Genomic DNA, 27,068 nt, shown 5'->3' with positions numbered 1-27,068 from the left:
AAGCTCATTTTAATCAAATTCTACCAAGTTTATAAAGTGAATATAAACTGTAACAATGGCCTGAATTGCATGACCTCTACAGGTCTCTGACACAATACACCAGTGGTTCTCAAAGTGGATTCCAGGGACTGGGTTCCTTTATGGGGGTCTAAATTTACCCATACAAGTCTTAACTCTTGACAGTATACAAATGGAACCATATGTCCCTTTGGTTCAATTGCCAGAGTTAAGGGGAGACCTATGAAATGTAAAAGTTTGTTTGAGAAACACTGCAATACACCCTTGGCAGAGAAATATGTACAGTAGTGTTGCGTTTTGATGAGCGCGGGGGATATCGTGTACACACACACTCGCGCACACACACCCGACTAGTTGACTGGGGTTGAAAAAACATGGCTGCTGCCGAATGTGCAGCAAATGTACGGAAGTGAGGTATGTGTGTTATTCTCGAGCTTCAAACAGCTAAATTTGAAGTAAGAACATTCGGTTAACTGTGTATATAATATAGCCAACGATTAAACCGTCGCGCTATTTGTGTAGCGGCGAGGTGTGCGGTCGCCCATTTATTATCAGCAGCACGCAAGATCCGTCGGCAAAGTTGTGCACGGAACAATCGGCTAGGTAGCATTAGCCTCCTGCGGTTAGCTGTAGCGGCTAACTGTAGCAGCGAGCTAACTAGCTAACTGTCCGCACACAACGGATAGTTAGCCGCTAACAGCTAACCGCAGGAGGCTAATGCTACCTAACCTAGCTGCTAACTTGTGGTTCATTTAGATGTTAGCCACACCAAACACACCTGCGAGTAATAACATTTAGACGTTATCCATGTTACTTTAGTTTGTTTTTTATCTGTAACGTAAATAGTATTTGTGCAGCTAACTAGGTTGCACTCCATAATTATATACTAAAATAACGTGCATGCTTAATTGGAACGTATAATGTTACTTCGTTGGGGGGATCGTGTCCTTATTTTGCACACAAATTATGTCGTATTCAACTGGAAAAGTGTCGTCTACGCTACTATTAGCTTCTACGCTTTCACTTTTACTAGGTGAAAGTGCGTCATTTCTTCGGAAATCGCGTCATTTTTAAAGGCTCGTGCGACGAGGCGGTGAGCCTTTATTTATAATAAGTATTGTAGCCTACGCCAGCTATATGCTAATCAACTCAGCTAGTTGGTCATTTATGGGTGAAACAACCAAAGTTTCCAAACGAGATCATTGTATCAGTTTAAATGACTAAATGTTGTGTCATTATAGACATGGGAATTTACGATATTCCAAAACGCGCCTCTCGTGCAACAGCGTGAACGTAAACTGTGTGTCTTTTAGCCATTCAGACTGGCTAGCAGTGGTGTAAAGTAACTAAGTACTGTACATTTACTCAAGTACTGTACTTAAAGTACAGTTTTGAGGTATTTGTACTTTACTTGAGTATTTCCAATTTCCAATACTTTTATTTCTACTCCACTACATCTCAGACTCAGAGGCTAATATTAAACTTTTACTCCACTACATTTATATGACAACTTTAGTTACTAGTAAGTAACTATTTACTTTGTAGATCTTAATTACTTTTACTAAACATAAAACAAATAACTGTAAAATCTGTATACATTTTTGGCCATTTGAGAATAGCTGATCTACAATTAAGCTCAAATTGTGAGCTTGTAGCTGCTATTTTCTAAATATTTGTATTTTGAAAACTTGAAACGGGACATTCTGTATAATCATAAGGACTACTTTATACTTTTGGTATTTTAAGAAGTACATTGTGATGCCTATACTTTTGTACTTTTACTCGAGTAAATACAGTTACTTGTAACGGAGTATTTGTACATCGCAGTATAACATTAATACATTTACTCAAGTAAAAAATGTGAGTACTTTTCCCACCACTGTTGGCTAGTTGCTAAAGTTAGCACGCTAACTAGCAGCACGTTAGCTAGCTAGGTCAATGCTATTCCCGAAGTTGGTTGTGATGTGATCGTGCTAACAGTTAGCTTAGGCATGTTGCGCTTGTGTTTGTTTATCTCTTCCAGTGCTCTACAGACAGTAGTTCTCAAACTTTTTCATGTCAAGGACCCCCAAATTGACACTTATTTGCCCGCGGACCCCCATTTGAAAAGATATGACAGGGACCCCCATTTAACGGCTTTAGTCTAACAGTGATTCTCAACCCATTTAAAAGGACCCCCAATAGTTTGACACGCATTAGGCTACTACGAGTACGGGCCCCCATTTAATAGCATTTATATCTCTGAGAGACCCCAATCTATATTGTAAAATCAATGTTAATTTAACTTTGAGAGTGTACAAATGCAGGTCCATTAGGTTCCATTTGTAACTCTTGAGTTACAGAGCAGGGTCTGTCTTTCAATGTTATATGAGTTACATAAAGTGGTTCGTGTGTAAATAAGCCATAAAGCTTACTAGGATCTCTTAAGTTGACCTTGTACCAGTGATTTGTGCTGTCATGAAACTGTACTCTTTTCTATTGCAAACTGCTAATAAACTCTTCAATCAATCAATCAATCAATCAATCAATCAATCAATCAAAACCCATAAGGGTCCATTTGGTTCCTGACTATCATTTAGCTGGGGACTCCCTGGAACTCCCTCAAGGAGTTTAGGGACCTTTAGCTGGGGACTCCCTGGAACTCCCTCAAGGAGTTTAGGGACCCTGGGGGTCCCTGGACACCTACTACAATTAAGTAACATGACATGAATTAGGAACATCTCGTCATATATTTAGCCAGACTTCAAAGTAATACTATATTTAGTTTGTTTTTAATTTTTGGTCGCCGCTCTCTGGGCAGCTGCTTTTCTCACCTGTGTTTTTAACACAATTCGGGGATCTGGTCTTGCCACTAGGCCCAAAATTGTGTTTAACTACATCTCCCCATATAGATGTACTCGGTCTTGGAAGTGCAAGATCTCCACTATTAATCGTCTGGTTAAAAGTAAGTGTTTAGCACACTGCCACACAGTGCAAGGTCGCTTGACGTATTATATAGACTTTCATATGCAGCAAAGCAAACCACTGGGTGTTGTTGCTTTCATGGTCATCATAAAACCACTTATGTTGTTGTGCTTGATGTCTTTTGGTTCAAACATGCTTCAGGATAGTGTGCCCAACACGTGTCAACACAAGTTCACTACTACATACGCTGCACGCGCGTCTGAGAACAGGAAGTTGCTTTATTGGAAAACGTAGTTCCACCTAGCAGGGTTTATTCACTCATGCAATGATTGGTTGCTTATTTGGGCTTTAATTTGTTTGTGGTTTAAGTTATTGCCTCCTCTCCGAGACTCCGCATTATAATGCCCCCATGCATGAAAAAAATATAATAATAATTATATATATATATATATATATATATATATATATATATATATATATATATATATATTCTGATTGATTGAATGGAAAAGCAAATTACTTTTCTGCATTTGTAATTGATGTTATCCTATGCAAAGTACTGTGTTCTATCCGTCTGTCTTTCAATGTTATATGTACAGTGGTTCCGGTGTAAATAAGCCGAAAAGCTTACTAGGATCTCCTTTTAGTTGACAGTGATTTGTACCGTCATGAAACTCTACTTTATCCTATGCAACCTAAGCTTCTAATAAATTCTTCAATCAATCAAACAGGACAGCACAGTACAGTTCAGATACAAGGTCTACTAATAGGATTTAAACCCAAGAAAGCACAATGGCTTGTTTACATTGGGGTCCTTTTAAACCACAGTGGGATCCAAGGTGTTCAAACTAGTAAATAATATACAAGTTTATTTTAGTGTTTTGGTTGGTGTCTGGGTAAATATTTATGTACAAATACAGTATAGTTTCATTTGGTGCGGCCAATGATCCTCTAAAAAGGTGGATTCAGACTTGGATAAATAATTGGCATATCTCTAGCAGACACAGGCTGGCATACAAGCTGCTATTTTGAAATATAATGAAGCACACACTCCAGCAGGTGAACCAATGCCAGTTGTTATGAGAAAGACATGAGGTTAATCTGTCTCTCTTTACAAATCCTGTTGGGTGAAACCATCCCACCACAGTTTACTTATGTTTCGCGAGGAGTTATTATTTTCATTACTTTTCATGGCTAAACTGTAAACCATGACCAACCATTCTCATGCAAGTTCTGAAGAGCAGGCCTAATTATTTTTGACACGTTGAGGATGAGCGCTCACTCTGAATAACCCGCCCCCCCCCCCCCCCCCCCCCCCCCCCCCGTCTACTCATTCTGTTTTTCTTTCTCTCATATTTTATGCATGGTCAAATCACATTCGCTTTCTCAGCTTGAATCTTTATTGGGGTGTGAATGTGATATGCATATGGTAGCACTTCTTCCAGGTGACTATTACCGTAGGGTCACAACAGGGATGTTAAACGTATTCTAGCCAGCCAAGGCTCAGGCTTTTATGCAGCTGTATTTTTTACAATGTCAGGAAAATGGAGTAATTGCTCCAGAGAGATTTTAAATAGCTTGTGACAGATATAGGACCACTGATTAGGTTGCGAATGAATGTAAAAGGGCACTAGTCCACTATGCTAATTGGTATAGCGTCTGTCCTAAAGAATTGTTTAGCAGATCTTATATTGTTGAGGACAGCAGTTAAATAATTCTTTAATGTTGTGGAAAACATGTCAGGAAATTAGACTAAAGGTCGTTGCACACTGCTGCGTTTTTTCGGACGAATATCGTAGTGAATTTCGGAGCACGTAAATAAAAAAATCAACCTCACGTTATATCAATCATACCAGGGTTGATTTGTTATTTTCTTCAGATTTTTGCAACTATCGCCACTGGGTCCCTTGCTCTCTCTCTCTCTCTCTCTCTCTCTCTCTCTCTCTCTCTCCCCCCCCCCCCCCCCCATCTCCCCCTTGGCCGGATTTCCAAAACGCAATAAAAAAGAAAAGAAAACGCAGCAGTGTGCAACCACCTGAAATCCTGACAATCCTGAGTCTACATTCTGGTTTAAGAATTTAGGCCCTTCAAGTCCAGATTCTTACAGCCTACAGTACATTCTGATACCATCTGTAGGCCCATTGGCCAACCCAACTGTTAAACAGTGATAAGCAGATTAGTTTGTTTTTTATGACAACAGGATGTCTGCATTTACTTATGTCATTGTAGATGCCAGTTAACAAACCATTAAACGGGGAAGCCAGCTGTTTTGTTTCGTTTTTTGCTGGAAATTATTAACCAGTAATAACCAATGCTTAAAATATTGTCATAACGGTTACATCATTTTGGATGTCCATTCTATTTGACATCATGCAGCTTATTTGTCTTTGGTTGTGGTGTAGTTGTAGCACATTTGTGACCAGACTTATTTAGTTATTTCTTATATTGATTTAGGCTATTAATGAACATCCGATCTTTGAAAAAGTATTTTCAGGGTGTTTCTGTTCATTTTGATTAAGTAACCACCTGTCCTTGATGTACTAATTGCATGTCCTCTTCGAAGCTCTGTCAAATTAAAAAAAAAAAGTCCCAGGTTAGCATTTAGGATCGACCAAAGCATTGACTGTATTTGTCCCATGAAATCATCTGTTGGTGGAACTTCACATAATATTGAACTTGTTTTCTTTGTACAGACATGCTGAAACCTTTTTATTTGACCAGTGGACAGTTGTTGCTGCTTAGTTACACAGATGTTTTTAATCAAGTCAAATGATCCAAGTTGTTTTTAAAATTTGTATTTGGTTGACACTTTGACACAAAACGGCTTCACTGCATACATTTTTAGTGTAGGAGGCTCCAGTGGGAATTGGAGCCTTCATCTTGGCAAGACCACAGTATTTAATCATTGCAAGGCCTAATGATCTTTATGTCTCTTTCATTTCCAGGTGCCCACATTCTGCAGCAGAGGAGAGAGCACCAGGATGAGACTGTAGGCACCCGCCGTAGTATGGCCGCGTCCCGTTCCTCGCGCGTCACACGGTCATCAGTGGGGATCAATGGATTGGACGAGAACTTTTGTGGTCGAACCCTCAGGAACCGCAGCATTGCCCAGCCAGAGGAGACCTCTGTGTCTCCGCTGCCCAGGGCCCGCTCGCCTAAGAAGAAGCAGGACGCAAAACAGGACGTCAAGCAAGACACCAAGCACGACTCTAAGCAGGACGCACAGCAGCAGACCTCATCGCAGGTTAAGGTAGCTGACTGTAAGGCACCTCTGCCTGAGGGGGAGCAATGGGCCAGCTCCAGGAAGCGAGGTGTGTCCTGCTCAGAAAAGGACAGTGGCCCAGAGAAGTCTGAAAACTGTGAGAAGGGAAAGGGGACACGGGATGCCTCTCCTCAGCTCAAAAGGGCCAAGCGGTGCTCCCGCTCTGGAGAGTCTCAGGGACCCGAGGAGGACCCGCAGCAGCCTGCAAAGTCAGAGAGCCCTGTGTGTGTGCCAGAGCCCACAGAGGATAACAACAAGGAGGATTTGGCTGACCAGAACTCTACTAACTCCACCCCTGCTTCACCAATACTCTGTAAAGAGGAAGTTGAGGCCAGACTGGCAGTGGAGGGTAAGACAGAGGAATGTCATATAAAGTGTGACAATTCCGCTGATCCCCCGAACCCTCACAAGGCCTCTAATGGACTCAGAGAAATGACAGCAGAGGAACTACAGCTATGTGCGCCCACCGGAGAGCCTTGTGCAAATCCCGCTTCTGTCACCAATAGCCCTTCATTGCTCAATGGTAGCCAGGTGGGGGCGTCCTCATCCCCTGACCCCATCGTGCCTTGTAGAAACTCTGTCCCTGGGCAGACAGAGGTCAGCGGCTCAGGGGAGTCGCCAGCATCGCCTGCTGGTGCCACACCTGAGGCTGCTCTCCCGGAGCCTCTCCCTGAGCTTGTGGTGGCCAAGGAGCAGGAGATGGAGGCGATGGAGGTGGACATTGTTGGTGGGTCCCTGTGCCTGGCCCACGAGGAACAGGTGACGGAGACAGAGGAGGAGGAGGGGAAGGAGAAGGAGGGCGGGACAAATGGCCAGCCTCTTACGCCAGAGCAGGAACCCACTGAGCCTACCTCCTACCCCCCTTCCCCCTCCCCCACCTCTGTTAACAACATAAACAATATCCCAATCAACAACAGCAACTCAGGAGAAACAACACCCCCGCTAGAAGCAACCCACTCCCCTACCGAGCCAGGATGCAACCCCTCAGCATCCAGCACACCCCCTTCTTTCACAGAGCCCCACGAACACAGATACACCCTGCGGACTTCACCCAGGAGGGCCGCCTGCAGTGGTAAAACCCCCTCCCCGAAACCCACCTCACCTCCCAGAGACAACGGGCCCCTGAGGGAAGAGGGGGCGGAGGTGGTGGCGGGGGAGGTGGTGGTGGCGGCGGAGGAGGAGGTAGCCACAGTGGTGGTGGGAGAGGCGGAGGTGGAGCTGGAGGCCTCGTACCCTAAACTGGAAGAGCCTGAGCCCATGGACACGGCAGGGCCCTCCAGTGAGGGGCAGGCCTCGGTGGAACCTGGGGACCCCGCGGGTGGTGGTGAGGACAGTAGGACTGTGGAGGTCATGGAGGCAGGGAGCAGTAAGGAGGCAGCATGCAGCCAGGTCACGGAGGAAGAGGAGGAGGAGGAACCAGACGTGTATTACTTTGAGTCAGACCACCTGGCTCTCAAACATAACAAAGAGTATGTCCATTTGTTTGTTTTCATAGGTCCAATCTTCGCAGCATTATGGGTCTGATAGCTGATCACAGCAAGTGTCTTTTTGATACTGAGGATTATCTGAGTACATACAAATTGTTGCCACTTTGTCCTTCTGATAATAAGATGATGTTTGCAGTCAAGGCGCTAATTTCTGCCTTCCAATCTATTGCCGTTCTATCTATTGTGTGAAATGAGATGCCAAATTTAGGTTTTCCTGTAACCTTGGAGATTGAATGTTAAAACGGCTGCGCTGATTCCTTCAATTGGGAGTAAGCCGAGGCCGAGCTAATGTTTTCATGGAAATAGAATTATTGGCATTCTGATAGATGAATAGTTTTGTTATGACAGTTTGTACTACAAAAGTAACCTTCAATAATGATATATATATTGTAATAATTGGTAATCATATAGCTTTTACATAATGGTATTTGTTAATTATTAATATATATATATTTTTTAATGATTATTATTTAATTTGGAACACCATTCTACATTCCAGTTCTGTACTAAAGGGACACTTTGCCAATTGTGAAACGATTCAATATCATAAAAATGACGTGGCAAACAATATCGTATGTATTGTCTTCCTCCACAAAATGGAGAAATGTCCATAATGCAGTCAAACGTATATTTTGGCATTCAAAATCAGTAAAGTGTCCCTTAACTACAATGGGTATATGAGGCAATATGCCAAAAGGGCCATGCTTTACTTTGATGTTAAATATTATTCAAAGCTGTTTTTGTAAATGAAAATTCACAACAAAATTGGACTGCATGAAAGGAATTGTTTGGTGCAGTGCAGTAATATTCATGCAGCTATGGGTGTGTGTTTATAGTGCATTTTACAATGGCTTCCGATGTGGCTCAGCCAAACCTATCCGAGGACTGGTACTATGAATTTTATTATCACCTTTTGAACCTCAATATAGCAGCCCTAGTCAAACAGAAATCGGTGCGTCTGCTTATTCAGGTAGGTTGTACTCAATCAGGCAGCACGTAGTTGAGGTTATTTAATGCTAAAAATGCTCTGCTGGTGTTTTCTTCCAGTTAGGTCACATCACAACAAGTGTCTTTATAGATATATCCTAGTGTCAGTATGTTTGTAGCATTGTGTGTGCTGAATGCTAGTTGACAGGTGGTCTCATGTTGTGTTGAATCAGACCATCTGTAAGGACACTGTCCCACGTGCTTCAGCAGTGTCAGCTTCCCCGTTCACTTCCGTTCTATGAGGGCAAAGGGATGGAGCGTCCCGTTGTGGCTCGTTTGTCGCTTTGAAGTGTTTGATGTCCAACACGTCGTGAACCATAGAGTTCAACATTGGTCAACTTTGATCAGGCATCAATCAATTGGAAAGAAGTGCCATGGTTGACGCTTGCATTTGAATTTGTATTTCCCCCAGTCAAACAACCCTTCCAAAATAGTCAAATGAGGCTATTTTGGAAGGGGCACACCGGAAAAACGGAGCTCTGCTGGCCCCGCAAGATAACATGAAATTGAAGCGTCTGAAGTCTCTGTTTGGGGTTGGCTGTGAGGTGTATGAAGTGTATGTGTGATCGTGCCTGGACGAGGGGGGAAGGGGGCTTTCCAGGTTTTTCAAACATCCTTTGTCAAGTACCCTTTTATCATCCAGTTAATGATGAATAGTTGAGATTTGGAGAGGGACTTAAAGGAGTTGTTCAACCCCCAAATGACTTTTTTCTATTGATTATTCACCCCATGGAGATTTAATATTTTTTAGTTTTTGTTGCATTCCGAAGCCAATAATTTGAGGAGACTCTTTGTTGGCCCATTGATTCCGGATGGGTCTCCAGCAGGAAGCAATGGGGGTACATTTATTATAATCAAATTATTGGCTGCTGTGAGATACAATCATATTGCCTTTGATCAAGTGTTTCTTATCTCTACCATGCCAAGATTTGGTTATGCTGAATGAGAGTATTATTAGAGGTTATACTGGGTACTTTAAGTTGTGTACAATCAATCACTGACATGATTGACCAGTAACTCCCATAACAGTCGGAAATATTGGTATTGATGTTATTGAAAAGAGGTTTCATATGGCTCTGTTATTAATGTACATTCACTTTTTCTTTTTATGGTTTATGAATTCCACTATTTAAAAAACCCAACTGCTCTAGGAGAGCCCAGACTGATCTGTTAAAGCAGGGATTTTCAATCCTGTTTTGTGGACTCAAATTACAGGCTTTCTATTCCATTGTCTTTGTGGGAAAATATATCTGCAAAGCAACATTACATTAATGATCCAAATCGAGACATAACTGTATGTAGAGATCCGTCTGTGAACTTATTTTACCCTGTAGGTAAGCAACTTTTAACGAATACAGGAGAGCCCAAGTGGAATTTCCATAGAAATTGCTTTCCCCTTATGTCTCTTGTCAGAATTGGACTGATTTGGTGGCTAGAATGAAAAACGGCAGTACTGTAGGTCCCCAGGACTGGAGAAACTGGTTTAAATAAGGTTTAAATAATCTATTATGAATCCGCTTCAGCTCCCCACCTTTATTCTTCCTGCTTAGTTTTTCGTTTGGCACCGATGTTGGACCTTTGGCGCAATAGCGTAAGATCCTTGGACAATTAAGTGACAATGGAAAATCAGGCCCGTTGCCTGGGCTGTTGGTGGGCTGCCAAGTCACCCAGCAGCATAGTCATGGCCTCAGGACAGTTTATTATACAAATCATTAATTTATAAGGGAAACTAGGACAGGTTCAGTTTCTCTTTGTTGCAATTGCAAAGTTGATGTGTCATCAGATTCAGAATGACTTAAGATTACAATAAATATTAAGGCATTGGTGTTTCATATCACAGTATACTGTACTGATGCACAGTCCAAGGTCTAGCACTTCACATACAATATAAATTAACACAATTAATTCTAAATCCTAATTAAATATAATAAGGGTATTACTTTCAACAAATATGATTCGTCTGAGTTGTTTTGCTTCATCTCATGGCAGTTTTGTAAAAAAAACCTGGCAGCCACTGAATGAACCTTGGCTTGTGAATTGATTTCCATTAATGCCCTACTAAGGGAGATTGATCTGCACTGCTACGCTGTGCACCTGCATTAGTTTATGGTCATGTATAGAATGCTGTTACATACCCGTTGATTACTCAACTGTTGCTTGGCACTGCAACGCCACACATCATTCATTGCTCTGTGTGCAGTTCCTCCCTTTGTCCCCCGGGGATGGAAGTGAAAAGGTCAGATTTCTCCAGCACTGAAGTCTTGCAGCCGAAGCACCACAATGCCTAGTGTCGTGTGAAGGTTATTAATAGTGGCAACGAAATGGACTACATTTGCAAACTCATAGATTAGAGTTGTGATTGTTGCTATGTTTCCAAAAAAGTTGGGACAGCCACAATGTACCAGCGTATTCAACTACGGTATATGACCCGTGTGTTATTTTGGTGTTGGTCTGGATAGAAAAGGAAGGTTGGCAAGGAAGCTGGGTGGCAGAAATGACAAGCTCATGCCACAGTCAAAATTAACTACCAGTGAATCAGGTGGCTTGTGGTATTTTATCATAATGATGGTATCATCAACACCCCCATGTGCCCTGCTCTCCACAGAAAACCTGCGGAACATTAAAAACGCTTTTACCCTTATTTCAATTATCTCTTCCATGATTCAATCATGCATGGTCATAGGGCCTAAAGGTTTAATGTGTTGCTACACGGGCAAGTGTCTGGATGAATAATTCATTCTACTAGCTCTGGGCTAATCCTGCTATCTTTTGTGTGTGTGTGTGTGTACCAGTTACCAGAGGCTACTGCAGACCATCGGAGTGCTGGAGGCTCAGCGTACGCAGGCCATTCTGGACTTGGAGTCCCTGGCACGGCAACAGAGACAGGCTCTCGTTGAACCCATAAGTTTTGTGGAGCAGCTACAGAAACAGGTAGCCATAATCTACTGTACATTCACTCTTATCTGCATGTCCTTAATGGCTCTGGATTAGTTTCTGATCTGTCTTTTGGTGTTTCGCTCTTATCTCTTTGTCCTTAATGGTCGTGTGTTTGCTTCTGATCTGTCCGTCTGGTGTTTCACTCCTATCTCCTTGTCCTGGCTCTGGGATCAATTTGGATCTGTCTTTGGTGGCTCGCACACTGTAGGACTTTTAAAGTCGTCGAGGAGTCATCAGATCGTCAACCAAAGGCTGTACAGGTTAAAAACAAAGAAAGAAGACAAACAAAAACAAACAAAAAATAATTATAATAATAATTATATAATAATTACCAGGTTATACAATTTACACAATCAAACAGTGTTGAAGGCCACAGTGAAAACTAGAAGCAGTGCTCTTCCGAGCACAGGTCTCCACCAGGCCAGGCGTCCTGGTGGTGCTACTGTATAATAGGCCAATGTAAAAAGGGTGGCATGTGTTCTTCACCATAGATCTTTCATGGCAATCCTGCAAACTTTGGAAGCCAATATTAGCCAATCAGGATGGAATATGAAATAGCAGACGGATCGGACTTGATCACATGACTATAGAGATACTGCGTACCGATTTGCGTGATTTTTGGATAAAATCTCAAGGAGTAATATCCAAAAATGTGTTTTACATAAGTCGGCCCAAAGGTGGCGCTATAAAATGCTGATGTGAAAAATGCAGGGCAAAGGTTAGGGAGTGCGCTTACAAAGTTTGAAACTGATCGGTGGAGTTATAGGTAAAACCACAAATCGGCCTGTTATAGCGCCACCATGAGGCTGATTTCAAAAAATGTAAGTGGCATTTCTTCTTCGACCTAGTGGGAACGTGTGTGCGCGATTTCATGATGATTGCACTTGCGTTTGGGATTTGAGGCATTTTGTTCCAAACGGCTCAATCCTACTAACTTTGGAAGCCAATCTTAGCCAATCAGGATGGAATATGCAAAATCGGACAGATCCGTGTCGATCACATGACTGTCGAGATACTGCCTACCGATTTGTAGGATTTTTGGACAAAATCTGTAAGAGTAGTGCACCGAAATGTGTTTTGCGAACATCGGCCACTAGGTGGCGCTAGAAAAGGCCCATTTGAAAAATTTAGGGCAGAGGTTCTAGATTGGCATCCAGGGAGTGTGTGTGCTCACTTTGGCAGCGTCCGGGCCAACGGCTACTGAGATTAGGCGCTCACAAACTGCGAGGACGCACGGACGGACGGACGGACGGACGGACGGACGGAGGGGAAAACATACTCTCCCTCAGCCTTCGGCTGGTGGAGACAAAAATAGTCTTCAATAGTGACTTAAAGGTTATTCCAGAGTCTAGGGCCAGCCGCTGCGAAGGCCCGGTCACCTCTGGTCTTACAACTGGTCGTGAGCTCAGTCAGGCCTTGTCAGCTGACCTCGGGGCTCGGGCTGGGACGTACCGTATGGCTTTATGAGCTCTGATAAATACTAAACAGTAAAATCTTAAATACAGTATGAGAGTAAAAGCTCTCATACTGTATGACAAAGCCAAATATCAAACCTATCGGATATCTAGAAGCGCTCGGGGAGGCATCGGTGAGTCGGATCCTCTCGCAGTACTTTTCACACACAGCGAGCAAAACCTCTGCAAGCGAAGCTTGGGCCGTGACTGATTGTTACTTTCTTTCCCTCCTGCAACCTGTCTCTCTAGTAAAGTTAATAGGGTTTGCAAGTCGGTTCCCAGGTTGATTTGCCTGTGTTAATTTGCCCATGTTAATCCCCAGGAGAACCTGGGTTTGCCATGCCCCCAGCGAGTCGTCCAGCTTCCTGACATTGCATGGGACCAATACACCTCTGGACTGGTAGAATTTGAGAGGGAGTTCTGTGACAAGAAACGCAAAACTAGAAGGCTAAAGCTCATCTTCGACAAGGGCATGTATAAACACACAAGATGTTTATTTTTTATACCATTATTGCTTCTACTCCCATCAGTACTATACTAATGTTCTTATGTTCTCCCATTAGGGTTGCCTGATCGACCAAAAAGCCCTTTGGAGCCCAAGAAGGAAGGAGAGTCCTCCATCATGTACTCTTCTCTGCCCACTAGTGACGGTCCAGAGAATGGCGGGCAAACACAGGTACCCCTCAGTCCCCAACACAGATATTACACAGATATTAGGGACTTTTAAGCTCAAGGTTTTCAGGACGGCTCCGCCAGGCGGAAGTACGACTGCTATGACGCAATCGCTGTAGCAGTCAAAATTGTTCAGCAAACAGCTGTCGGCGACGGGTTCCCACCCCTTTTACTGAACTCTATGGTTCTCATGGTAACGCATCTGTGGAGCAGACTTGTAGCCACTATTCGGAAAGGTTGCTTCTGGCGTAGTAGGAAAGGCTGCGACGGCAGGCAGGTGTATCTATCGAGCACTGATCCATTTTCGCTTACCGTAGCCATCTGCCGTAGCCGTCTGGGCTTAAAGTCCCTATTCTCTGTAAGACTGCAGATTCTCTGTCATAGTGGGACCTAGGATGTTACATTGATCATGAAGTCAGGAGCCAGTATTCTAAATAGTTCCTCTGTTCACAAAGAACATCTCACGCCCCCTACATATTCATCCCCGGATAATGGTTCACAAACACTGTGCTACAACAACACATCACATCACAAATCACGGTCTGACATCTGACAATAATTGTTCAGTAAAAACGGACTTCAGTACTGTATCTGCTTTTTTCATAGCCATGGCTAGTGAGTCGTTTGTCACCTGTAATATCCTTTTAATTAAACACTGCACCTGTATTCTGATATGTCTATATGGTAAAAAAGATATACTGTATTTCTATATATATATATACACTTTGTGTCACCCCTGACGGTGGTAATTAAGCATGCAGGGCATGTGAGTATAAGCTGGTATCTATGGAAACGTGAACCAATCCACCCACCTCCCACTCTGCTCTTAGTCACACTCTTTTCTTAGCCTTACTCTGCAAAAGTAGCAGATCTTCAAGCTCACACAGCTATTCTCTTTAAAACATTTTGTGTAGAGGGAAAAAAGAAACCAAGTCTGTAGGGGTGATGCCATGTGGTTGAGACAGCTCTCAACACCAAGCAAACAACCTTTTGATCATTTTTATTTCCTTTGCCTCCCTCTCCATCGTGATCGCTTTTGTATTCGACTGGGCTTTGCTCTCTGTGTTTTGACAGGGGATTTGGTTTATCAATCAAAATCGTCTCCCCATTGTAAAGTCTTGTGTCTGGTCTGACGGCAGGCATTCTTGTGGCAGCCTCAGTGTGCCAGTCGTTGCGAGCACACAGACGTCCTCCTCAGAGTCCCTGTTTCTATTTCATCTTGTCATTGATTTGACATGTCTTCCATGTGTGTCTTGCCAGATGATCCGAGGAAGACTCTGTCACACTAACAAGCCTGACACTTTCAACCAGCTGTGGACTGTGGAGGAACAGGTATGAAACCAAGCTGGCAGAGGGCACAGCTGTATTTTATCAGAATGTAGTTAAATAGGTGATACACAATTATGACCGAAATGCTAACAGCCTGCTGTATGTCGAAACTGTACTGATTTTCAGTTGTGTTTTTCGTTGTTTGATTGACGGGTAGAGGGACCTATAATTGTATCATGTAAATCAGAATCACCTCTTAACTATTTTGCAGTCATTCTCTCAATCACATTAGATAAGAGACTTTATTTGCAGTTTGCTCAAATCGATAGGAACTCTTGGAGTGAAAAGTACAGACATGACAGAACATACATGTTACAATGTATCCTACAATATCTAAAATAAATAAGCACTTCATAGCCTAACTAAAACCAGTGCAGTCATAGTGCAATTCATCTAGTCATGATTCATCTGTCATTCAGTTAATCTGTTTTTCTTAGTCTTGTATATGAGTGATACACTATGTGATGTACTACTGGCCACCGTCCTTAATGTCTTCAGCTAATAGTCACTTTGGCTGGAGGAAAAACAGGGTGGAGATGCTCTCTAGTCTGTCACATTAAAAGTGAAGGAATTCCTATTCGGTACTGCGGTGAAGAAATGTATTGATCGCATAAACACATACAGTTCAAGGACAGTCTGACCTTCAGTCAGTGCGGAGGAACATTGCAGTACGGTGTGGATGGATAGAAATGGTTTGACATTATCTGTGTAGTTACAGTTTCCATGTGGGGCTTTGTGTGTTTGTACAGAAAAAGCTTGAACAACTCCTCCTGAAGTTTCCCCCTGAGGAGGTGGAGTCCAAAAGATGGCAGAAGGTTGCTGATGAGCTAGGCAATAGGACAGCCAAACAGGTGATTCCCAGACTGGCTATTGGGCTGTTAAGTATGACATCATTTTGTAGGCAGAGGAGAATTTCTGCCCCCAGTTTCCGTGAATCTTTTTACTATTTTTACTATTTACACATTTTTCTTCTCTTTGTTGTTGAAAGGAAAGTGTTAGAATTATACTTTAGTCGTTATTTTTGTCTCGGATCTGTTGAAAATAGCGAGGGACAGAAAATGCTCTGGGGGCAGATTCTCCTCTGCCTACAAAATGATGTCACGGCTTAAAAGCCCCATAGATACACATGGAGGAAGGGGGATAAGTGGATGGGTAGATTCAAATTCAACCCATTTTTCTTTCTTGTTATTTTTTTAGGTCAGCCAATGGTCAAATCAGAGAATTTAAGAATGAGTTTGTTAATTTTAGACAACTGTCATATAAATCAGTGGTTCTCAACCTGTGGGTCGGGACCCACAGGTGGGTCCCCAAATTATTTTGGGGGGTCCCCAGATGATTAGCTTAATGTGCAACATTGTTTTCTCACTGTAAACAAAGTTAAGTTAAGTTTAAGCGTATAGAGGGTATATGCACATTTCTAAAGTGACAATTTAACGACTTTTTAACCCATTTAGGCCTAACCTATAGAATAGGGCTAAATCAGAAATTAGCCTACAAAACAAATATGTTGCTACATACTGTACATGTACTGTAAGCCCCTCCCAAACAGCAAAATGTGTTCCCGGCCTGTATACCTCTAAAATGACAAATTAAACATTGACCAAATTGTCAAATATTAGTAGGCAGAAATTGTGAAAATAGCTGATCTACTAACTGCGAGGCGTTGTGAGCATGTAGATCTGCTATTTTCACAATAGAACCGTGTTATACAAAATGTAGTCTCGCGTAGCCAGACAACTATTCCACAATCTCTGAATGCTATATAGAGTCTGGAACAGCAGCTCCCGAACGGCGAGTAATGGAAACGGGCATTACCGTTCAAGAAAATATATTTTAAAATGTCATTTCTGCTAAGCAGCAAGCTAAACATGCTTATATGATTTTTATTTATATAATGATAAATGTGTGCGATGTGAGACTGAAACGGAAGTGACGTGGGGGCTTCACTTCCGCTTTCATCTCGCACTCATTTTTATCTTTCTGCTTTGCCAGACTGTATGCTGGGAGCATTTGACCAAATCGCAGAGGCAACCGTCTGGCCACGCGAGACTATACAAAATGTAATGCCTCAACTCTTAGTGCTCGTCAGGGTGGGGGGGTCCCCAGTTAAAATAGGATTATTTTGGGGGTCATGGCCTGAAAAGGTTGAGAACCACTGATATAAATAACCTGCTTTACTGAAATGAGTTGGATGTCGCTGAAGAAGACAAATATATATAACGTAACGTAACATAAGTGCCTGGGAATGATCCGGTCTGGTTACACATCTGAAGCAGCTACCTACATGTTCAAATTTAACAAACTTTTTCTTTCATCCACACATAAATGAATCATCATTATAATTACTACGCTTATGTCTCTCTGACAAGTTTGTGACTACTGAAGAAGGAATTCACAGAAATGTGTACTTGTATTGTGTACAAACATGTGGGATTGCTCAGCTGTATATCCCTCTACTTGGTTGACTGACTCCACTGTCGGTGTCCACACAATACAAATGTGTAAGAATTAACAACTTCACAATGCTAACATAAGAAAAATAGCCTGGTAGCAGTGTGTTTGCTCAGCTGTGCCTTGCATGTATCCATAATTCATCTAAACAAAGCCTGATGGAGGTCAGTTCCTCTTTTGAGAAATATGACCATTTTGACACTTGCATCTTTAAACATTCCAGGTTGCCAGTAGGGTTCAAAAGTACTTCATCAAACTGACAAAAGCTGGGATCCCTGTACCCGGAAGGACTCCTAATCTGTGCATGTACACTAAAAAGGTAACAATTATTTATTCACACCATCCACTAATTTATCTTGTAAAACCTTGAGGCGAATCTATCAAACCTGCAGTTTTTTGTTTTGTTTATGTTTTTGAAGTGGTGAAAGCCGCTTCCAAGGAGTGGCTTTGTGTGTCCCGTACATGTCCATATATGGTCATTCCAGTCCAGAATAAACAGGCTTTGTCTGTCCCGTACATGTCCCGTGCATGCAGAATTGAGGATTGGTCAAGCTTCACATGACAATTTGGCCCTCCAGATAAAATCATTCAGAATTCAGAATTCATAAAAATATAGAACTAAAGCACATAGAAAGTTTTCAACCAGTGGTCCGGGTACCACCAGTGGTCCTTAAGGGGGTTCCCTGTGGTCCCCAGCTAAATGATGGAGAGCTAGTAACCAAATGGACGTTTTATAAATCTTTAACTGTTAAACCAAATGGACCTGTAAGAATTGTGGACAAACTCTTATCCAACGATAACAAAATATTCATAACTTTGGGTCTGAGGCTAAATCTCGTCAAATGACAGTCCATGGTTCATGAAAAGGGTTGAAAACCACTGGTTTATAAGATGGTGTCCATCTTTCCCCAGGCCTCCAACAAGCGTCAGCACCACCTCAACAAGCACCTGTACCGACCGTCGACCTTCCTGACGTCCTACGAGCCCCCGGTCTACATGGACGAGGAGGAAGAGCGCGCTGCCTACTACAGTAGTGTTCAGGACCCCTCCGCTGATGACTCGGTGAGTCCTCAGTGTGTAAAGCAGGGTTTCCCAAACTTTTTTGTCTCAGGGCACCCCATAAATATTTTTTTAATTCCAGGCACCCCTACATTATAATTTTTACTCCCAGCACCTTATATTTATAGCATATTGTCATGTCGGGTGGAAATCTTATATGTCCAAAACCGTTCGTTTTGTATTTATCATCTATAAAATGTACCAAACTAGTGAAAACAGCCGATTTGATCGGCTGTTTTCACTAGTTTTGTGCGACAGTCTTGTATGATGAAGCAGGGCTTTGCTTTACCAAAAGACGTACACATTTGAAACATGGAGATACGAGGTTTCTGCCCGACAGTGACGATATTTTAGTGATTATGTTGCGAGGAAAACGTTGAGATAATATCCATTTTGGTTAGAACTGACTGAAAATAACTTTGTACTTCAAGATTAAAATTATACTAAATATTTGTGTCCAAATAAATTCCAAATATTATTATCAAATGATATCGCGGCACCCCTGGACTACCGTCATGCCACCCCAGGGTGCCCCGTCACCCACTTTGAAAACCCCTGGTGTAAAGGAAGACAGAAAGTACCGTTCGTTCTAATAACGGCATGCAGTCAATACCGTCAAGGTCGAACATGAGCACTGTAGTCATCTGGAGGTATAATTAAAGTTGTACCATGTAACTTTTTTTATAAAACAAATCTTAAAATTGTCCTAACTCTTAAATCGCTAAAGTTTTAGAACACCCACTCCGTTATTTTCAGCTTCTGAAGCCTTCTCTTTATATGTTTTCTATGATCCTGACCGGGGTCCGGTTTTCGTGCAAAAATTACGTCATCATACACTACCGGCCAATCACAGCGAGGGTTATACACTGCCGGCCAATCACAGCGCATCTTGAAGTGGGGTCGCTAGCTATCACAATAGGGCGGCCATATTTGTAGGTGCCCGTGTGTCTCTATCTATACTCGGGTGAAACACTCCGTTTCTCCGGAATGCCTGAACGCACAGGAACCAGGGACCCCTCTAAAGATAGATCTCGGCGAGGTGGAGGCAGACGCGGGGGTGACGCGGGGGTATGAGGCCCGGTCCGCGGCGAAAAACGGCCGAAAGACGCGGACGCTACTGACCACTAGTTGAGCAACTTACACAGTATAGCTTTAACTCTCTGTCTGTGCTGTCATGTACATAAACAAAATCAAGTGACAGAAAAACATTCTTTGTGTCATTGTGTATGGGAGGATTGTTGTATGTCTTAGAATGCTGACATTTCTTCTTTTTTTTCTTATTTTCTTTTGCCTTGAAATATGTTTGTAAGGCATATCATATTACTTGAATCCTAGCCAAGGAGCCAGCTGTTTTCAGTAGCCGCGTTAATTCTTTAACTTAATGAGTGAAAGTTCAAAATAGTACAACTCCCAACTTCTTCCAGGCCTATCTATGCATTACCCTAGCGCGCGCTGGCATTTCCCCTAATGGCAGTAACCTTTAACAAAAGCCTGGGTCTGCGGTGTCCTGTGGAGAACATAGACCCGCCACACAAGCAGCAGTGTGTTAGCTAATGTTACAGGTACAGGAACAGGGTCACAGAATGTGTTGCCGGGACTGGCTGAGAGAATGTTCACTGGATGACAGATGGGACGGCAGTGGACAAACGGCTTGGCTGCTCAGTCAAATGTCAGCATCATCACTTCACACAGCACCCTTCCAAGCTTTTAATGCCTCAAGTCTGACACACAGTGTTGCAGTAGTAGAAGTAGCCCAGATTTATACTGCAGACTTGTTTCATTGGATTGCCATAGATCGATACCTGTTACTTGTTAGCCTCTAAAAAGGATCTAGAACATCTGGAGATTTAGCCATATTAAAATGGATCCCCAGGCATACATATAGCCTGTTAAACAATGTGTGAAGGTGTTTACAAGTGTATGGAGTATGCATTGATCCCTCTTGTTTTCTCCCTCGTGCACACACACACACACACACACACACACATGCACGTATTCCAGGACGAGGAAGCTGTGCCTGTGGAGCTGAGACACTTGCCAGAGTACAAGGAGCTGCTGGAGTTGAAGCGACTGAAGAAGCAGAAGCTCCAGGAGATCCAGGAAGAGAACAGCATGGTGCAGCATGTGGGCTTCAAGGTGCTCTCATACACAAGGCCTGAACGCAAATCTGTGTCACTTTAGATTTGAACCACTTTAACCATTATTGTATGCTTTAACTATTACAAGATAGCAGATATCTGCGAGCTTTGTAGATCTGCTATCTTTGAAAAATCGTGAACATTTGTGCAAGCCTTTGTACATTTTTGACCCGAATCTATAAATGTCTTCTAGATCCTTCTGCTAAATCAGTGGTTCTCAAACCTTTTCCAGGGACCACCCAGTAGCAAATATTTGAGTTACAAATGTTCACTTTTAAAAAGATATAAAAAAAATCTAGATTTTTCAAAAATGGCAGATCTACAAGCTCGTATTGTCTGCTATTTTACAATAGTTAAAGCATAATTCTCACATGTCCAAAACTGTGTTTAGTCACAGCTCTCGTTAATACTTTTCATTGGTCAGAGATCTCCATATAGGGGCACAAAGGGGAAAAAGACAGACAGGTGGGGACTGCCCCATAGGTCGAACTCCCGTTGGGTCGAACAGCGTCGGCAGGTTAGATAATCACCCGCGTCACGGTTACTGAGGTTAGGGTTGGGGTTAGGGTTAAGTTTAGGCATAGTTTTACTGAGGTTAGGGTTAAGGTTAGGTTCTGGTGGTCGGACCAAAAGGTGTTCGACCTAAGGGCATGTTACCCAAAGGTACAACCGGGACTCTTGACAAAACCTCCAGGACTACTGTACTTTCACAGACAAACCTTGTTTTCAGGATCTGTGCAGACCTTTGTCTACTTTAACGAAATAATAATAAAAAAAACAGACATATACACTGCTTATATAAGTTTGAATTAGTCAGTGCCGTGTTGCTTTATATACACATTGTGTTTTGGCCCCATGTTGATGCTCAAAAATAAAACCAAACTCTGAAAGGCGCATCAGCAGGTTTTACACACCCACTTGATGCATTAGTTTGTCTACAGCTGTTGAAAACAATGGGTGCGTTTCTTGGCGCGAGCATCTGACACTTTCTGTCTGTCAGAGAGTTCCTGCTAATTTCTTCTGTGTGTGTGTTGAGTGGGATGCTTTATATAATGTGTTTTTTGTATTCTTTGACCACAGACTTGCTGTTGCTAATTAAAGCAGCTCTATTCTCTGGCTCGCCACAGAAACAAACGCTTTCTGTTGTCATTGTGTATTATCAGAGCAGTTTGTGAATCTGAGCTTGCATGAAGTCAACATGTTGCCGTCCATAGGACATGACATCTGCACTGTGTTGTGGTCCTCCCTACAACACTGCCTTGTCAAGGCTGCCCCTTGAGTAGCGTGCGTGCGTGCGTGTGTGTGTGTGTGTGAGAGAAAAAACAACATATGTAATTGTGTCACACACGATAACATAAGTCTAACTTTAAGCCTATGAAATGATTACATGAAAGATTATTAATTACTAACTCTCAGAAAAAACAACATATGTAATTGTGTCAGCACACACGGTAACATAAGTCTAACTTTAAGCCTATGAAATGATTACCGGTACATGAAAGATTATTAATTACTAACTCTCTGGATAACTAACAGCCAACTAATGAAATGAATTATTGCTATTGTTGTTACAGTGTGACATGTGTGGCATGGAGCCCATTCAGGGGGTGAGGTGGCATTGTCAAGACTGTCCCCAAGACAACTCGGTTGACTTCTGCTCCAACTGTTCTGACTGGTGAGAACCCCTCTCAAGTAACATGTACTCTGTTCATGTGTTGTAGCTAGCTAACCCTGGAATTCAACTGTAAGAGAGTGGTTGTGTAAATTAGGTAATGAATGATAATGAAAACAATACAGAATGTTGCACACTAGGGCATTCACCAAATATTCGAATATTCGAATATCAAAGTCACTATTCGACGTTGTTCACCGAAGTCGAATATTCACTTTTTTTTTTTTTTTTATTGTTTTCTCTTTAAAAAATATATAGTTTATAAAGCTTGACTAGATAGGAAGTCATAGAAATTTGTTGTCAATGCCCCTGGTGGATGAATTTGTTAATGCTCTATACCAGGGGTTTTCAAACCTTTTTAGGCCGTGACCCCCAAAATAAATATATTTGAACTGGGGACCCCCACCCTGACAAGCACTTGGAATTGTTGGTATTACATTTAATGTGACTCGGTTCCGCAGATAAATATTGTACATGCGCACAACGCGAGGCGTTGTGCGCATGTAGATCTGCTATTTTCACAATGTTCGCCTCTTGCTTACTTAACATTTGACAGTTTTGCCAGCTCTGTCGAATAGTCGAATACTTTGAGGTCGAATAATTCGAATACTAAAAATCACTATTCGTGAATGCCCTATTACACACACTATTCAGTATCCATATTTTCCTTTTTTATTACCCCGACAGCTTGTTCAAGACCGAGACCCACAAGCCGAACCACCACTTGGAGCCAGTGTATCAGTCGGACACCTTCCTGGACAGGGACTACTGCTTGCCTCAGAGCACAGGCTACAACTATTTGGACCCCAACTACTTCCCTGCCAACAGATGACAGGGGCCCCTGCGCCCCTCGCTCCAGGCTGTTCTCTCCACATAATCCCACAGGCCACTCTGTGCATGGCTCCATACTCCAGTCCAAGTTAACCTGCTTAACCCCACTGCCAGGCGGGAAGGCCAACAGGCAGGCAGTGGAGCAGACAGCCAGGGGTGGCCTGGCCTCCTCAAGAGTGCGGTGGGGGGCCGCTGGCCACCTCCACTTGAACATGGGCGGCCATGTTGGTTCCTCACATTGAGGCCCAGTCCTTCTTGGCCAGGTTAATCAGTGGATCTCTTTGAAAACGCTACACTATTTAAAAAAACGAAACAGAAAAACAATAATAAACAGAAGGCACACCGACATTCCCTGGCTCTGTGACTCTAGGAGGGCGACTCCCCGACCCCCACTTCCGTTGCCCTCCGATACCTCCCCGTGCTGCTTTGAAACTGGAGAGTTAACGGTCAGTCTGGCATAGCGCCACCTAATGGTAACGCGTGGTTGCCCCGTGTCATAGTGGACCTCAACTAATCAACTGAGATACACATGGATGGTTACTGTGTGCGTAAGTGGTCTCTGTGTTTTGCGAGAGTGAAAAATGTCTTAGCTAGTTGTCAGTAGTACCAAGTATTTATGAATCAAACTTTCTCGGTGAGAGCCGAGGCTGTTATGAAATAATGGGGTGAGTGTGTCGGGCAACGGAACTTAGCGCAGGAACAAGCGTCTCTGATTCCTCTTTACCAGGTTTGTCGCCAATCACAGGAGCTTTGCCGATGCATCATGACATTTTAAAGACCCTGTTTGTGTGTAGACGGACCATGCATCATGTCAAGTACATGGACCTGCCTACCAGTCACGCTGCTCTCAACCCCCTCACTACTACTAACCACCTTTCACTCACACACACAAACAACACACTGTCGTCTTTGTTTTGTTTTTTCCCTCTTATTTTGTTTCCAGATCATCATCTCTCTCTCTCTCCACTAAACCCTGTTAGTGAAGCACTACAGCACGGAAAGCAGACGTTGAAGGATGACGACTCGTGGGTGCTTTGGGGAAATATAGAGATGCCTGTTTTTTGTTTGTTTGTCCTGTTTTTTCTTTTCTTTTCAATGTGTGCTGTTGTTGATCATGTGGAGTATAGAATAATATGGTGAAGAGTAGCCAGAGCTAGGTGCTGTATGCCATTTCTTTCATTTGGTTTTCTGTCAGGAGAACACCGTTTGGCCACAGCTTCTTCTCAAACCCCTCCTTGCTGCGTGGTATCATCAACCATACATGAGAAAAACTCACCCCATCACCATGGCTCTACTAGATCCATTTTTAATTTTTCGCAGTCCAGGTCAAAAAGTCCATAAAAAGATTGTATTTTTATTAATCTATTTAAAAGAATAATGAATAAATAAGAATTAATTGAGGTAGTGGTCGTTACCTCCACACAGTGGAACAACCCACGCAATTTTATACACACATAGTTTTGTTGTGCTTGAGTAGACACCATTTTGTATGGTTTTCGTTTCGTCTCCTTCCCCTCACCCCCTTTGCCCTGCTACGATATCTGTGTATAACAGTATGTTCTTATGTAAAAAAATAAATACAAAATAATGTAAAAAAAAAAACTGCTAGAGGAGAACTGTGGAAATAAAAGTATGTGAAAAGAGTTTCTACACCCTGTTTTTCCTGACTGTTATTCTGGCAAACCTTGCACCTTACAGTTTATCAGTATTCAGGGTTCCCACGGTCATGAAATTCCTGGAAATATTTTGAAATTAGAAAAATATTTTTCCAGTACTGGAAAAGTTTTGGAATTGATCAAGGGTTCTGGAAGGTCCTGGAAAAATAGCTATGCATTGTCTTTGGTTATTGATTTTGTTAATACCTCTGAAATGACAAATTAAACATTGGCCAAATTGTCAAACATTAGAGGCAGAGATTGTGAAAATAGCAGATCTACATGCTCACAACGCCTCGCAATCGGCTATTTACACAATAAAACCATGTTGTCAGGGCGCCCGGGTCCCCAGTTCAAATATGATTATTTTGTGGGTCACGGCCAGGAAAGGTTGAGAACCACTCAACATACACTACTTGTCTTTGGGCATTGCGCATAGGAGTAAGCGACTCCTTATTGAGCTGAATTATTGTTATATAGTCCTGGAAATCGGGTTAAATATTCTGGAAAAGTTTTGGAAATTAATTGGTAAAGATGTGTGGGAACCCTGTACAGTTTATCAGTATTGCTCTTTTTGACTCTGGCTTACCTCCAATCAAGACAAAAATAATTATTTACTTGAATTTTATTATCAACTTTGTAGATTTCCAAACGTGCACGCTCTTAACTCATTCCCAGCCAAATCTTATTTTATCATATTTTCTAGGTAGTCCCAATCAGCCAGATCTTATTTCGTCTTATTTCATCACATTCTGTTGACACCTGTGCAGAGGGATAATTCAATATGTACAGATATTTGACTGCACAGGTGTTAACAGAATGTGATGAAATATGATCAGAAATATGATCTAGCTGATTGGGACTACCAAGAAAATAAGATTTCTCTGGGAATGAGTTCTGTTTCATTCTTCCATGGATGGATGGATGGATAGGTAGATGGATCTAACAATATTATCCAGAATTTATAGATTCATAGTGCAGTAGACAATTTGAAGGTGGATGCCACACTCCTTGTTGACAAAATGACCAACAATGCATCGCACAAGCACACTTAGATTTGGAGTTTTGTAGATAACAAATATGTATCCTAAATGCTCCCCATTGACTTACTTGTATTGGATGGTGAAATAAGTATTGTATCTGGTTATAATGAGTAAAGCTACTATCATTTCTTACATTAAGGTCTGTGACAGGCCTGGAGTCCAGGAGTTCCTTTGTTATGGCTTATCAACCACCAGGTGGAGCCACCACATCAGCTTTGAACCTATAAATAAATCAGTGGTTCTCAAAACTTTTCATGCCAAGGACCCCCAAATAAGTATTTGGTTGCGGACCCCCATCTGAAAATATTTAGTAAATTGTCTATTTTCAAATGGCCAATGTATATAGCCTATAGGGTTAAAATGATTAGACTGATTTTGATGCTATATTAACTAATTTTGCTGGGGACCCCCTCAAGGACCCACTTCGAGAACCACCACCATAAATTTGCTCTGATGTGCAGAACAACAATGTACACACACACAGACACACACACACACACACAAAACTTTTAGCAATTTAATTGTCTTTTATTGAATGTTAAATATTGAATTCCCAACAAGCACTTAGATGTGACATTGTCCCATTATGAGAATAATAACTTATACGTGTGTGTGTGTGTGTGTGTGTGTGTGTGTGTGTGTGTGTGTGTGTGTGTGTGTGTGTGTGTGTGTGTGTGTGTGTGTGTGTGTGTGAATGCGATACTCTTAATTCTTAATGCTTGTCATTTAAATACACAAAAGGCAAAAAAGCTTGATTGTAATCTGCATGCTTGCTACAATATACACTAAAGCATACTGTACATGAGAGCATGAACATGAGCATTAATCTTCTTTCTTGACATCATGCTGTTTGACATTTCACTTTCCAGCCTGTTCATGTCACCTGGCAGAGCGCACAGGAGTGTTCAACAAGAAACATGCTCTCAGTCACAGCAGGCGATGCCATTTCCTATCTGCATACATTAGTCTACCTTGCACAGGCATCTTGGAAGCATATCGTTGTTGTCTGGTGGAAACCTTGTATTTCCCAAACCGTTCATTTTGTATTCATCATTTGAAAAATGATTTGAAGGCTAGTGAAAATACATACAAGGTTTCTGCCCGACCGTGACAATATCATTGCTGTCAGGTGGAAACCTCATTATGTTCAACAGACACACTTAAACCAC

General features: G+C 42.3%; 2 protein-coding genes across 2 annotated transcripts; both read left to right on the top strand.

Moving 5' to 3' along the window:
• Positions 1-376: 376 nt before the first annotated feature.
• On the top strand, positions 377-7,360 carry LOC308285124 (ZZ-type zinc finger-containing protein 3-like; the record flags this gene model as incomplete). The annotated part of the gene is made up of 2 exons (XM_080725842.1): positions 377-432; positions 5,868-7,360. A coding segment is annotated over exon 2 (1,431 nt), but the record flags the coding sequence as incomplete, so codon positions are not given.
• A 43-nt stretch (positions 7,361-7,403) lies between these two features.
• Positions 7,404-24,853, top strand: LOC308285922 (ZZ-type zinc finger-containing protein 3-like). The gene is made up of 11 exons (XM_080726841.1): positions 7,404-7,653; positions 11,451-11,589; positions 13,372-13,519; positions 13,613-13,725; positions 14,982-15,053; positions 15,800-15,901; positions 17,725-17,820; positions 18,414-18,563; positions 20,562-20,696; positions 22,273-22,373; positions 23,058-24,853. Exons 1-11 carry the CDS (start codon positions 7,442-7,444, stop codon positions 23,200-23,202), a joined length of 1,413 nt encoding a protein of 470 aa, XP_080582967.1. The 5' UTR covers positions 7,404-7,441; the 3' UTR covers positions 23,203-24,853.
• Positions 24,854-27,068: the final 2,215 nt, after the last annotated feature.

Source organism: Nannobrachium achirus (genome assembly GCF_963921795.1).
Source record: "Nannobrachium achirus genome assembly, chromosome: 5".
Lineage (NCBI taxonomy): Eukaryota > Metazoa > Chordata > Actinopteri > Myctophiformes > Myctophidae > Nannobrachium > Nannobrachium achirus.
This window is presented reverse-complemented; position numbering and strand designations above follow the sequence as displayed.